The following is a 14,739-nucleotide window of genomic DNA, read 5'->3' on the forward strand; positions in this document are numbered from 1 at the left end:
TGCACTTAATTTGGAAATGATTTTAGTTTTATTTTAAAAAGCACCTTTGTTTCAAGACATATATTTCAAAACACACAATACATTGTAGCTTGGAGCAGTTCCATTATTCAGTTGTTTTTTCTGGGTTTCTAGTTTTAAAAGGGGTAATATGTAAACACATTTCAAGATAGGGCCCATATACTATACATATACTGTATAGAAAACACAATGCAGTTTTTTATTTTTATTTGGTATAATCATGAACCATTACGTGTTTGCATTTTAAACGTGTTTAAATATCCAAAGTTTGAAGATATGTACCATAGTGAACCATAGTGATATACAATACCGTATTCCTTCGAATTTAAGACACCCTCGAATTTAAGATGCAGCCCAAACTTACCACCCTCAATTTGAGGAAAAAATAAATCAAATAAATATGCATTTACAAAGATACAAAATCATTACGCTGTTGTATCATATAAAACAGACCCGAAACAGTGTTGCTGTAGATTAGCCACGGAGCTCGTTTATTGTGCTGCGTACTATAGTGCTTAAGATGGTGTCTCTGTCGTACGCACACCCCTGACTCACTTACGGCATCACGCAGGCAACATGTAAACCAGCAACCACAACAGCATTGATCGCATTGCAAACACAACAGTCAGAACGGTATGCACAATATCAACAGAACATAACATACGTATATGGAGATTACTCGCACTTGTTTTTCTTCCACTTTGTGAACTGTGGTATTTCTTGGCATGTTGAAAAATACGGGGGTCTGATCAGCATTTCTGATCTGTTCAAGCTGGTACTGTTTTTTAGAAACACTGAAATTGTAAAAGCTTCTTTGAATTCCTCAGGATAATGACGCTTCTTTGAAAATGGCTGACTGTATGTCATTGATGATTCGAGATTGGGCAGTAACGTTTTGTTTCATCTTTTCTCAGCAGTAAGCCACGTTGCTGCTTGTGTATTTGGGCAGTGATGTCTTTGTTTGTCTTTTCTCAGCAGTCAGTCACGTTGCTGTTTGTGTACTCTGATAGTCAGGTCTTTTGTTGCCGATTTTAATACATACATCACTATACTCTACTCGAATTTAAGACGCAGGCTATTTTTGAGAAACAAAAAATGGTTAAAAAAGTGTGTCTTAAACTCAAAGGAATACGATATTTGTAGAAACCGTGTCAATATAAAACTTTAAAGAGTCTCCTGGATATATGTATAGATTGATCAAACCAACCCCTAAGACAACTGGCTTTCAGTCAATAATATCAAAAATAAAATATTGAAGGTGGGTCCAGGAAACTATATACAAAACCCATCAAATTATAGATAGCAGATATTTGAAAATTCAGTCCAATTGAATCAATAGGCCTCAAATTTTATTATAAATTGGTTCTCATCACTGGCTCTGAAATGCCTTTTTTTAAAAGAATATCTATCAAGCTACAGAAGCAAAACTGTTAAAATGGTTGCAACAGAAGAAATATCATAACAGAAAGTTGTAACGGCAGCTCCAAACTTTTCCCACACGGAACCCTCTGTTTAAAGAATCAATGACGGAATCCATGGTATTTCATGCACAGCTGTTTATTTTAGTTCCATGAATGTTACTTGAGCTCCTAACGTGGATCACATTTTTTTTTGTGCTTCGCTGTACAGTCTGGTTATCCTAAGAACAAGCGTGGTGGGTTTCGTAGATGCACTAATCCTCCTTTTCAACCATCACCTCCCCGTGAAGCACCTTCCTCCTCTGACGCAGCATGTGGAAAAACAGCTGTGGAAACACTTCAACAGAAAATAAAGACAGAGACTATGTTAGACAGCATCTAAAACCTGTTAACTGCAGCTCTTTACATCATAGTATAGCGTGCATGGGGGAAGGCAGCAGCAGGGCTGGTAGGTGACGTAATCACACACAAAAGACATAAGCCTGATATATGCTCATTGCAATGGAGCCAGCACTTTTGTACAGCGGTATCGGCGCTATGCTTTAGTGCCTGAGGTCCCGGGTTCGCGCCCGCCCTCCGCCTGTGTGTGGATTGCCTTGCCCTGTGTGATGTGCCTGCCTGCAGGAAATGAGGTTCGTTACAATATATTGCATTAACCCAAACTCTTATGGCTGTTTGTATGTTCATCACATAACGCACATGCTTGAACAGCAAAGGGAATGCCTTTTTTACTACAATATACAATTTATTTAATTAACCAGTGAGTTCCACTGTACCACCGTAAAACTTTTTAAAACTGTAAACCCCTTTATAAACAGCCACCTTTTTCAGTGATTTTCAAGAAACTTAAAATTAGATGCCATCAATGTTAATGAAGGGCAAAACTAAAGTACTGGGTGTGCAGTGCATTGCGCCATTAGCAATACGTTAACCATGGGCATCACAAGATTAGCTATAATTAACAGCATGCAAGTAAAAGGTGGTTTACAGCATATGCTTTTTCAAGGTGCAGTTTACATCCCACACTGTAATTGCTCCTTTTTGAAAAATACTGTTTATAATTATGAATGTTTTTACTCACATGGTATATATGAGAGCATGACAATGATCAGGCAAATGTAGTAGTCGAAGGAGACATTGTACTTGTTGGGAAGCCTCACTGAGAGCATGCCAGATTTACGAACATACGGCAGGGCAGCATAAATGGTCAAAAGTTCACCGGCCACACCAACTGGGTACAATACAATGAACAAGTTGTATCTGTAGAGGAAAAACAAAATCAATATAGAAATAAATTAACAATACAATTAGACAATAAGGGGGAAATGTGTAAAACCCTGAGATTTAAAAATGCAAACTGATTCAAGCATAAGGAATTGCTGTTTGTAAAACAGCATAGCAGGAGCCATGAGAACTGCTTAAGCAGATCTAAAAGGAATGCACAAAGTGCATTCCATGACCAAAACAGACAGCAGCAGCTGAACATGAAACACTCCCAAGAGCTGCTGTGCTTCCGCAGTCTTTTTTTTTTTTTTTTTTTTTTTTTTTTTAAATTTAGTCGTCGCCAATTATTTTTACCCCGGTTTTCACCCCAATTTAGCATGCCCAATTATTATCTGTATCCCCGGCTCCCCGCTCGCAACCCCCCCGCCGACTCAGGAAACGGAGGCTGAAACATGCGTCCTCCGAAACGTGCTCCTTCCAAGCCGTCATTTTTCGCACTGCAGATCCACAGCAATGCTACCAGACCTATAGTGCCGGAGGACAACACAGATCTGGCGGCTCCGCTGCAGAGCCACAGGCGCCCTATCGGCCACAGAGGTCGCTGATGCGCGGTGAGCCGTGGATTCCCCTGCCGACCTAAGCCCTCCCTACCCGGGCAGCGCTCAGCCAATTGTGCGCCGCCCCCTAGGAACTCTCGGTCACGGTCAGCTGTGACATAGCCTGGATTCGAACCAGCGATCTCCAGGCTATAGGGCACATCCTGCGAGGAGCGCCTTTACTGGATGCGCCACTCGGGAGCCGCTTCCGCAGTCTTAAGTATCCTGGTCTGAGGTCAAGTAAGAAGCTTTTGGATGAACAGTTTGATATACCAACAACTAACACAGGTGGGGTGTGGGGGAGGCAGTACAGTTATCAAAAAACAAATCCTGCAAGAGGATGCAAAAAAGAACAAACATCTTTCACTTCTACTCTTTGAAGTTGATCATAAAAGGGAAGTTCACACCGGATGCGACGCGCAGCCGCCTCCTTGTGCGTCGCTTCGTGTTGCCACTGACCCCTGTTCACACCGAATGCGGAAAGGGGAAAAGTAGGTGGATGGTCTGCTGTGACCATGGTCATACATGGAGGTACTGAATGCACGTTTCCACAAGCAGCATAGAGGGCAGAATTGGGGTTGTTTTTTAAAGTTACAACCTGTACTATAATTACTTATATCAGAAAACTGACTCTCTTATTATTTAAGTAAAATTGTAATTTTCTTAACTGGGTTATTTAGTTGATTTGTTGGGGTATTCAGCGTTTTTTCTGTTAGTCATTAACATTTTACAAGAGTTGTGTAGCAACTATCTTCTGTCGCTGCTTCAGCTTTTAAAAACATAAATCAAAAACATTTTCCAAAATTAACAGGGGAAAACTTTTTTTTTTTTTTTTTTTAAAGCAGAGAGCTATTTAGCCATACACTGATGAAGGTCAATGAGAACCGAAACATGTTCATGTCTGTTTGCCCGTTTGTTTGAAATAAAATAAAACGTTTAATTTGAACAGCTCTGGATGCTCGGACACATACAACATCAGCTTTTCTTCCTCCATCTTGTTTGTTCAATTTATGAGTGAGGGCTGTCTTCTCTGGGGGAAAGGAGCCTCCTACTTTTACCTGATTGGCTGCTGGTAGGATATGTCATGAAGCGAAAGTTGAAAAATGTGTATCTATTCTGTGTGAATGCCTTGACTGAAAACAATAGCTTGCCTGGTGCTGCATAATGTGCGGTTTGAACGTCACTTAAGATATGTAAAACAGTTGACAAACAAACAATGAAACACTTACAATAACCACTATAAATAGCTATCCATGCTCAAGGAAACCATGCATTTGTGGCATTCTCATAATTGATAACTACTATGTACTACCACCCCTTACCCCACTATATTATATATTTTACTGACATGATACATATTGTAATACATACTGCCTGCATTCCAAAGCTTTGCTTCCCTGGAATCTTAACTTGCAGGTTAACCCACAGGTTCCTTCCCAGTGTGAGTAGAGCATGCAAAACCACAGCATTTCAACCACAGCAATGCAAGCATCTCCACCTGGCCCATTTAATGAAGTATGGCAAATGATTGAGCAGGCTGAATGTGTAGAAGGAATATCTTGTAATCTCTGTCACCGTCCACGCGACCAGGAAAAGAAGAACACTCTCTTCATTCTGGATCTTTCAGAAAAAGTTCATTTCAAACCGAAGGGAAAAAAAAACAATACATTTTCTCAAAGGGTACATAAGGACCATTTTATTTTATTGTGGTACATGTTCCCGTGTGTTGCTACAACTGTTTACGTAAGATGTGTGTATTGTTTTCATTTTTTTTTTTACATTTTGACCACTTTTTTAAACTTTTAAATTGCATTCCCTGCCTCAATATGTACCAGCATGGACCTCTCAGAACTACATTTCCCATCATCCTCCTGCTCACATATGTAACAGATAGATTTAACAGTGAGCAGGAGGATGATGGGAAATGTAGTTCTGAGAGGTCCATGTGGATACATGGGAAGCCATCTAGAGGCAGGGAATGCAATTTATAAGTTTAAAAAAAGTGGTCAAAATGTAAAAATAAATAAATAAATAAATAAATAAATAAATAATACACACACACACCTTACGTAAACAGTTGTAGCAACACATGGGAACATGTAACACAATAAAATAAAAAGGTCCTTATGTACCCTTTAAGTCTTGGAACAATGGGAGACTCTATCCTTCCCTCACCCTTGGGTGACCAGATAGTCACACTACAAGAGAGACTAGAAATAACCTGGAGCAACAGTGGTGCAACTGAAGTATAATCCAGCCTTTATTATTATTACTTGTTTATTTAGCAGACACCTTTATGAAGGCGATTTACAGAGACTAGGGTGTGTGAACTATGCATCAGATGCAGAGTCACTTAATCCTGTACTTTAGAGTACTGTAATCTGTCAATCTGTGTTATTTAATCTGTAGTATTTTGTATGTAACTATCACTGACACTGTTATCTGCTCCGTTACTGAATTTTGTCATACTTGTACTTGCTAGAACCAAAGTCACTGTATTTATCTTGCTCTTAATTGTATTATTACTTGTACTGTGATTCTTGAAATGTATTTTTGTTTACGACTGTAAGCCGCCCTGGACAAGGGCGTCTGCTAAGAAATAAATAATAATAACAATGTCTCACCCAAAAGACGGAGCACAAGGAGGTTAAGTGACTTGCTCAAGGTCACACACTGAGTCAGTGAGTGAGCCGGGATTTGAACCGGGGACCTCCTGGTTACAAGCCCTTTTCTTTAACCACCAGACCACAGCCTCCTTTACATGATGACAGCAGGGTTACACATGGGAGATAGTATTTAGATAAGCCCCTGCTTAGATCATTAAAGACCCCGATGTATCCTTATGGTATAAACCAGCAGCAGTTGCAATATATATATTAAACGCCTTGCCTCTATTCCAGTGCAATGACATAATAGTTTTCTTTGGGCTTAATGTTTAACATCAGCAAATTCCGGTTTAGCCTGTGCCATCAAAAGTAAATGTGATACTCCCAGTATGTGATTCATCTCATACATGGAATAATAAATAAACGCTGTAATAGAAATAATGTGTCAGGTAAATTTGGCAATCTGTTAGTATATATCAGTATTGGCAGAGGGATTCCTCATTTCTTACCCACCTGCTTAATGCTATGAGTGACAAACCACACCATGAAGATTCTTGAACACACTTGGACCCCAGTCACAATCACAGAGGTACGCACCATTCCTTTATATAAACAAAGAAAATAGTTTGCCCCCCATGTTATTTCAAACAAATACACTGTAGTATTGCAAACAGATCTCATTAGACACTGAGAATGAAATACTCACCAAATGCACAATGGAAAATCTGAAAAAAAAAAAAAAACAGTTAAGTGTAAAACTAGTTCTGAAAACTAGAACATGGAACAAAATAGAGTTTGAGAAAAAAAATACAGGTGCAGACAATACCGGTATACTGTATTTGATTGTAGAAAAAAGGAAATGGCAATGTGGAGGGCCGTTTATACTACTTCTACATATAATAATAATAATAATAATAATAATAATAATAGCAACAACATACATCCCCAGCCACATCTTTAAATCTAAATGTTGTACCATGAACAAGATCCATGCATACAATATGTATGGAGGCAAAGACACACATGGTTCAGTTCCTTGATACAGTGAATCTCTAGATTATGATAGAGCCTCAATACCTCATTATACCTCATTATAAAGAATAAGGTCACACATTTTTAAAATTTTAAAATCCCTGGGTAATAACATGGTTTTAGTCAAAATTGAAGATTTTGGCTAAAACAAGAAAGTACATATTCTGTAATAATAATCTATTAAGAGAATACAGGTAGGCAGTGTCACTCCTCACCTCAAGCAATGCAAATGTCTGAAAAAACTTGAGAGTCCTTGATATGCTTTTGTATAGACCCTTGTGTGTCCCTTTTTGTATATAAAACCGGATCATAGCCACAGCCAACACCATCCACCTGGAGTGAAAGAAGGAGAGAAGAAAAAGCAGATGTCAGACAATTATATTTGTATGTGAGTAATGCTCAGTGTTAATGTTATCCACTCATTGATTACTACTGCATTAGTGTCAATTTCCTACTGTAGTCAAAAACTCATCTCCATCTCTGTCAAGCTGGACCCAAATGTGATGAAGGTATTCCTTGGTGACTTATCCTGCTGAAATGCAAGGACTGGCCCATGTTGAGCTTAGAGACCAATGTGGTTTAATGGATCTTATCAATGCTCTTGTTGGCATTCACTGTACCCTCAAGAGTGTGTAACTGTGTCCAAGGTCCAATAATAATGCCTTTCCAGACCAGACTTCTACTCAGCACATCTTGCTGTATCACTCTGATCTGACTTTCTGTAGAAATCCCTATTAGGCTACCTGCTTGAACTGAGATGAATTAAGAACATCCACTGTCAGAACTGAAACTAACATTCTCTCCTGAAACACAGTAACTAGGTAAGCAATTCTAACTATTCTATAGTTTTGCATTGGCAAGTTCAACCTACAGTATACTGAAGCAAGAAGAATCTTATTTGAAGGGAGACAAGAAGCAGCCTGGACTGTGGTTTAATTTCTCTGAAAATGCACTGGTTTATACTGAAACTTGCCGGAGAAAGACTATGCTGCGTATCTTTCACCATCTGACATATGAAACCCAATGCCAATAACACAGTATGCATTTACAAGCATTTAATACTAGTGTTGTTTTATTTATTTTTTATTGTTATTATTAATCATGAAAGTTGCATAATACAAGATTGGCAAACAATTATGGATTTACAGCATACAACAGTATACAGGTATGTAATCTCCCTTCGAGTTACCTTGGCATTGTACTTAGTCTGTCTGCAACACAATCATCTTAAATGGGACACTGTTTTATGCTGACATTTTTCAAATGTTTGTAGATGTTTCCTGACAGAAAACAGAAGTTTGCAAAATTCAAAAGAAATCAAGAACAAATATGAAAAGTACGAAATTGCTTAAAAAAAAAAAAAACCCTCTCCATAAGAAGCCACCATACAAATGTGTATCAGCTGCACAAACATCAGACTTCAACACAAATATTACATTGCACTCTGATATTTACTGTATTTAGATCTATAATTCTCAGTGAAAGAGGAATAAATATGTCAACTACATTTTTATGTAAACCAGGCAGGTCTTCACTCCAGTGAAATCCAAGTTTACACTGTAAACTTTGCAGAGCCACCAGTGAAAACCATCAAGTTAACAGTTTTAAATTAAGAACTTAATAATATCAATACAAATACATATACCTGCTATCACTTTATCGCCACACTACAAAAAAGAAACATACTTAAAACCATAACATAAGATGTCAGCACACAATACTTTAAGTATGGTACATATCTGAACTCACTGGATACCAAGCTTTGAAGAAGGGCTGTGGCAGCTATTTGAATTTACAACTTGCTAAGACCTTCTTGATATCTATTGTGCTGCTTTGGGGACACCTTCCCTCGCAATGAGGAGGCACAGCAATGTATCCTAGTGGGAGGAAAATAGAAAGCAACAGTATCCATTACTCTAAGCCAGGAACAATCGATAACATGTTACGGGTTTGAGACGTCCTATGATGCAAGGGGGAAAAAAGAGTATCAACCACAATACAGATTCACTCTCTGTGCAGCAGGTATTAGGATACCACCTGACCTGGTGGGATGAAAAATATGACAACTGTATTTTATGAAAACAGTTCATAAAAACCTGAAACAAATTTGTTATCTTCTAGTTTTACAACTTTATGACATGTTTCTCATTCCAGATCTCTGATCTCTTCTTGGCAGATATCTTAATGCCTGCTTATAAAGGGCTATTGTTCAATATTGCAAGCTATTAAAGAAATTGTCTGAGAATCATTTACAGTACGATTTCCTTAAACTCTTGTGCTAAACAGTTAAAGAGTAATTAGCCTGAAATTTCACGTTTTCCGTGTCATGTACTGGTACTGTACAAAAAGTTCGCAGTATGTACTAAGTTGGATAGACAGACGCCTCCATATATACCCAGGTTATGATCCTCTCAATAACCTGTTCTAAATAATGTCCTTGCCAAGAGACTTCACAATTGGGTAAGCAGATAACTATAGTAATGTAAAAATGTACCATGAATTATGAAGTAATGATTTCATTTATATCTAAAAACTACCACCATTTGACAACATTTTCAGTCTGCTTGAGAAAGCCCGAGGACTAAAAAGCAGAGGTGGGGTTCAGGGCACGACTGAGGTGTGCTCACAGAATTTTGAAGGGAAGCTTCCATGACACCTGCAGTCACTACGTCTGACTGTAGTCAGTTCCACTGTCACTCACTAAGAGAACACTTTCCCTAAGGGAACACCCTTGGGGTGAAACTTATTTTTCCCATTGTAAATGCTCTGGCTAAAGGAACAGGAACTTCTATTAAAAGAACACCTTCTTGGCACTGATGGTGATTCGTTCATAACGGCTACAGTACTGTTTTATAAAACAGAACCACAGCCATATATCATTCAATTGTTTTGTATTATGATGTCCGCAACTGCTAAGAAATGCAGTTTTCCGTTTTCAATTTTACATACAGTATTTTGGAGAATACAATGCTAACTTATTAGATAAGTCATCAATATCACACTAGTGGCAAGACTTTTCAGCACAGAAATCATTGGCTTGCTATTAGTCTGATATTGATGACTTTCTGTGAATGACCCCTGTGCCTGCTTCCAGTTTACAGCTCTTCAAAATACCCATTTAAACTCAAACGCTTAATTTTCATGAAAATAACTCTGGAACTGGCTTTCTACAAATGGTGGTCCTGCTGCACTAAACAGACGACAAAAACACATTACCGGCGACAAAATATAACACAGTTTTTCTGTCATCGATTCTGTTTGTAGAACATTAAGTAATTCTGTTTGCAGAACATTAAGTAATTCTGTTTGCAGAACATTAGGCCCTAGTGCTTACTTGAACTGTAAAATACTCAGAAGGCAATTACGGAAAATGTGCTTGTATAATCTATCTCAAATTGGTTAATTTACACCTGTTTTGGTATACAAATGAGCCAATTTAACATTTAATAATGTTTTTCCCAGATATTTATATTTGTTACCTAACAATCCGACCAAATGTATGTAATTATGTGTTTATGATTATCCAGCCATTTAAAAAATCTGATACAATAATTTAAAACGCTACAGTACTTGACCTGCTCTTTCCAAAGAGTGCATTGATGTATAACAAACTGATTAGCAATAACTTAAAATACCTATCTCTGGTATTATACTTATAACATGCACATAGTCTTATTGCTAAGTTTGTTTTTAAAGGATCAGGATATAACTTAAACTAGAAAATGGGCAATAAACTACATGTAGTTCATGCTAATGCAATTAAACAATAATCTCACACCTCTCACATTTGTTGTGAACACATGCTGCACAACTGTTACAAACACTGTTGTTTGACTGGCAGCCTAAGTTTGTAAAAAGTAATAATAACATAAGTACTCCCTTTGTTCGTTACATATAAATTATAATGTACATTTAATGCAAAAAAGCAGATGCTTTTGTTGATTTTTCTAAGTTAACTAAAGAGCTGAAATAAATAAATTGTCAGGATGTGTCATGTTAACTATAGAGTTAATCTGTGTAGAAATGTACTGCTGTGTAGATCACAAAATCCTTCCTTTGCCTTAACACTAATTGTTTCAAAGGTAAACGGTGAATTATTTTCAGTTTCCCATTCTTATGTGCCACTCTACCTCTCTGTGATTTCCCATGCTTATATGGTGCTTTACTTGTGAACTGCATTACACGTTTTACTGACAAGGGTGCATACTGCACATTCTAATAATTTTCAGTACAATAAAGCAGAATGAATATTTCAACCTCAAGTAACAAAAAACAGAGTTGGAATAAAAGTATCAAATGTATTGCAACAAAATTTAGATTATCGATGTGGTTCCAAGATTTATCAGACCTTCACAAATTCTCGCTGTGTCAACTGCACAATCGTTGGTCAATAAAATAAAAAGTTCATTATTAATGGAATGGCCTGCGTTCGTCTATGACTTCCAAACTGTTTTGCATTCAACATAGTAAATAAAGTTACTTTAATGAAGAGGGGTCCTTTTTTCTCTATAGATATCATTTGAAATGAAACATACTTAGATCGACACAATACTTTTTAAAATGTAATTCATGCTCGGTTGTTTGTAACATTTTGACAAATTTCTGAAGACCGTCTTTAATATCTTAAGTTTATATAAATTAAAACATTGTACACTATGTTCGCCAATACTCCGCAATAGCTCTCTGCTCGTTAACTTTGGTCACTGGAGCACATTTTGCAGTAAATAAAAATCTGCCTATTTAAGCATTTTAGTCTCCCAAAACGGAGCTCCAGTGTCGGTGGTGTGGAAGTCTATACTTAACAACACAAGTCAACTGCAGAGTCGATGACGCTGCATCCTGTAATCGACCGTATTAGGAAAAGCTACACCTGCTTCAACAGGCACTATGAACTTTTTATACTATTTGAACATAAATACCACTACAATTTCAATCATAACTATCCAAACCAAAAACTGTATTAAACCTTTTTAGTTTAAAACTTTTTAAAAAGATACAATCACTCCAATACCGTTAAGTGTGCTGTGTAACCAAAATAGCTCAACTTTGCACAAGTGTGGGTCTAAAACAGAAACCCAGTAGTAAACTCTCAGCCAGCTTTTACCACATTTTACGTACCCGGCTGTCATGGCAATGTTATAAATGGTTAGCCATGCTGTGACAAAAGGACGTTTGGTTTTCTTCTTGTTGTTTTCCTTGTCCTCCGCGGAGCCGTCCTCTTCACTGGACGCCATGGCACCGGAGACAGGGTGGGGAAAGCCAGAAAAAAACAGAGCACAGCTGACAGCTGGAGCCTGGAGCTGTGTACTGCAGGGTCACCATCCATGCAGCAAGCACAGCGCTTCTCTCGCGGGATCACTGACAGCAGTTCGGTTCAGATATGCTAAGAGTCTTATCACCAGAAGAGGGAACATGTGTTCATTCATGAGTGCATTCATGAACATTAGCGTCTTTATTAATAAAAACACGCACTCTTTAAAAATGTGTAGTACCATTTGCACTACTACCCTAATCATTGCATGTTACAGTTAATCGGGTAGTACTGTACCTAATAATACCAATTCTATATAGGATATTAAGATATTCGTTTTAAATGGCATGCTGTACATTATTAAGCAAATGTAAACCACTGGTTCAACACTAGACTTTAACTTGAAAGTCATTAATTACTGCGCTCAGTTATTAATGCCTCGATTAAAAGATATTTGAGCCCGCAAACACGTACGTTTTTTTTCTGTTCTGGGTGTTCATGGAGAGATTGTTACAACCCCAAATTGATAGCAGCACCAATTTCCATTAACTTTGGTGGGGTTTTGCTTGTCACTGTAAAAATGTCAGGTTAAATAAGAACATAAGAACATAAGAAAGTTTACAAACGAGAGGACGCCATTTGGCCCATCTTGCTCGTTTGGTTGTTGGCAGCTTATTGATCCCAGAAACTCATCAAGCAGCTTCTTGAAGGATCCCAGGGTGTCAGCTTCAAAAACATTACTAGGGAGTTGGTTCCAGACCCTCACAATTCTCTGTGTAAAAAAGTGCCTCCTATTTTCTGCTCTGAATGCCCCTTTATCTAATTTGTGACCCCTGGTCCTTGTTTCTTTTTTCAGGTCGAAAAAGTCCACTGGGTCGACATTGTCAGTACCTTTTCGAATTTTGAATGCTTGCTTGAATCAGGTCACCGCGCAGTCTTCTTTGTTCAAGACTGAATAGATTAAATTCTTTTAATTTATCTTGTCTGCATACGACTGCAATCTTGTCTGCATACGACATGCCTTTTAAACCCGGGATAATTCTGATCGCTCTTCTTTGCACTCTTTCTTGAGCAGCAATATCCTTTTTGTAACGAGATGACCACAACTGAACACAATATTCTAGATGAGGTCTTACTAATGCATTGTAAAGTTTTAACTTTTTTTAATTAATTTTAACATGAAGTGTACTTTTTGTTTTCCAAAGTAGCTCACAGTTTACATGCCTTACTGTGTTGTCTGTTAAACCTGGTGAGTGAAATGTTCTAATTAAAGTCATTTTAATAATAAAACTACTGAAAGCAACAAACGAACTGCACCTTTTTGAAACCAAGACATTTCTTGCTCGTTTTAAAACCGTTACAATTCTGCAGCAGTGTGGAGTAGTGGTTAGGGCTCTGGACTCTTGACCAGAGGGTCGTGGGTTCAATCCCAGGTGGGGGATACTGCTGCTGTACCCTTGGGCAAGGTACTTTACCTAGATTGCTCCAGTAAAAACCAAACTGTATAAATGGGTAATTATGTAAAAAATAATGTGTAAAAAAAATAATGTAATTGTATGTAAAAATAATGTGATATCTTGTAACAATTGTAAGTTGCCCTGGATAAGGACGTCTGCTAAGAAATAAATAGTAATTTGTGTTTCAGTCATTTTTTTTTTTTTAATAACCACACAATAAACTCCCATCATGCACCTGTACCTCACATCACCCATAGGGTTCTCTTTGTAGTGTTTAAATACCCTCAAGGACTTCCAAGTAATTACTGTTCTTACTCAGCTGAACTGCAGCTGGTGCTTGGTTTCATACAGTATCCAAAACGGGGGAACAAAAGAAAGTCACAGGCTTTGGTAGTTTTCTGTTGAGGAATCTGTATCATGTTGCTAATAATATACAAGAACATGGTCCTAGTAGCATGCATTGGCTGAAGTTTAGCATCTACAGGTTTGCAATGCCCTGTTCTGTGAGTGGGAAGATCGGGTGAGTTTTTAATTCCTGTTACACTGTAGGCGAATTTGTGTCTCAGGGGTTTAAGTTTAATCAACTGGTAAACTGGTCCAGACTATTTGCAGCAGATGAGTGGGGTGGTGGGGTATCCTTATATATCATTTCAATGATTAATCTGACATCAATTATTAAAATTGCAATAAAAGAAAAAGAAAACAACAATATTGGTTAATTTAAAATGATATAATTTGCAACTTAAATTAAGAACTCATCCATAAATGTACTGCACATACAATCATATGTTGATAATGGCAAACTTCAGTTTTTTGACATCACCCAAACAGCTATCTTACATATACATTTTATTTTGAGGGTTGTACAATGACTGTCGCGGGTTTGCGGGTTGTAATAATGTCAATTAACCGCGAACTGTGGATGACTTGGCTGATCTGTGTCCTGATTGGAGTTGAATTGTTTGGAAAACTAGACTCTTAAAAAAAAAAATCTATACGGCATTTGAGAATCCGATACTAAAGCGTGGCAAATAGTTTTCAAACCACGGTATTTCTCCCTTTAAATTACATATTACTTTGCGTCTGTTGCTGCTCAGACAAATTATAGCCACACCGTCACCAGATCATTAATAGTCA

General features: G+C 37.7%; 2 protein-coding genes across 4 annotated transcripts in view; one reads left to right on the forward strand and one right to left on the reverse strand.

Moving 5' to 3' along the window:
- Window positions 1-14,739, reverse strand: part of LOC117399327 (very-long-chain (3R)-3-hydroxyacyl-CoA dehydratase 1-like) — a 14,995-nt gene continuing 256 nt past the window's right edge. Inside the window, exons 1-7 of one of the 3 annotated variants that reach the window (XM_033998422.3) lie at window positions 12,013-12,228; window positions 7,110-7,227; window positions 6,569-6,587; window positions 6,376-6,464; window positions 4,755-4,870; window positions 2,518-2,696; window positions 1-1,773 (exon numbers count right to left, since the gene is read on the reverse strand). In XM_033998422.3, coding sequence (XP_033854313.1) covers window positions 1,691-1,773; window positions 2,518-2,696; window positions 4,755-4,870; window positions 6,376-6,464; window positions 6,569-6,587; window positions 7,110-7,227; window positions 12,013-12,128 — 720 coding nt within the window. In that variant the 5' untranslated portion in view covers window positions 12,129-12,228 and the 3' untranslated portion in view covers window positions 1-1,690. Of the gene's footprint in view, window positions 1,774-2,517; window positions 2,697-4,754; window positions 4,877-6,375; window positions 6,465-6,568; window positions 6,588-7,109; window positions 7,228-12,012; window positions 12,229-14,739 lie in introns of those variants that run through there. The other 2 variants (XM_033998421.3, XM_059023134.1) reach the window with 2 other exon arrangements.
- The window catches only part of LOC117399444 (signal transducing adapter molecule 1-like), a 19,525-nt gene continuing 18,699 nt past the window's right edge, over window positions 13,914-14,739 (forward strand). The window contains exon 1 of the mRNA XM_059023133.1: window positions 13,914-14,122. The gene's annotated coding sequence lies outside the window, so the exon portion shown is untranslated. The remainder of the gene's footprint in view (window positions 14,123-14,739) is intronic.

Source organism: Acipenser ruthenus, chromosome 4 (assembly GCF_902713425.1).
Source record: "Acipenser ruthenus chromosome 4, fAciRut3.2 maternal haplotype, whole genome shotgun sequence".
Classification (NCBI taxonomy): domain Eukaryota; kingdom Metazoa; phylum Chordata; class Actinopteri; order Acipenseriformes; family Acipenseridae; genus Acipenser; species Acipenser ruthenus.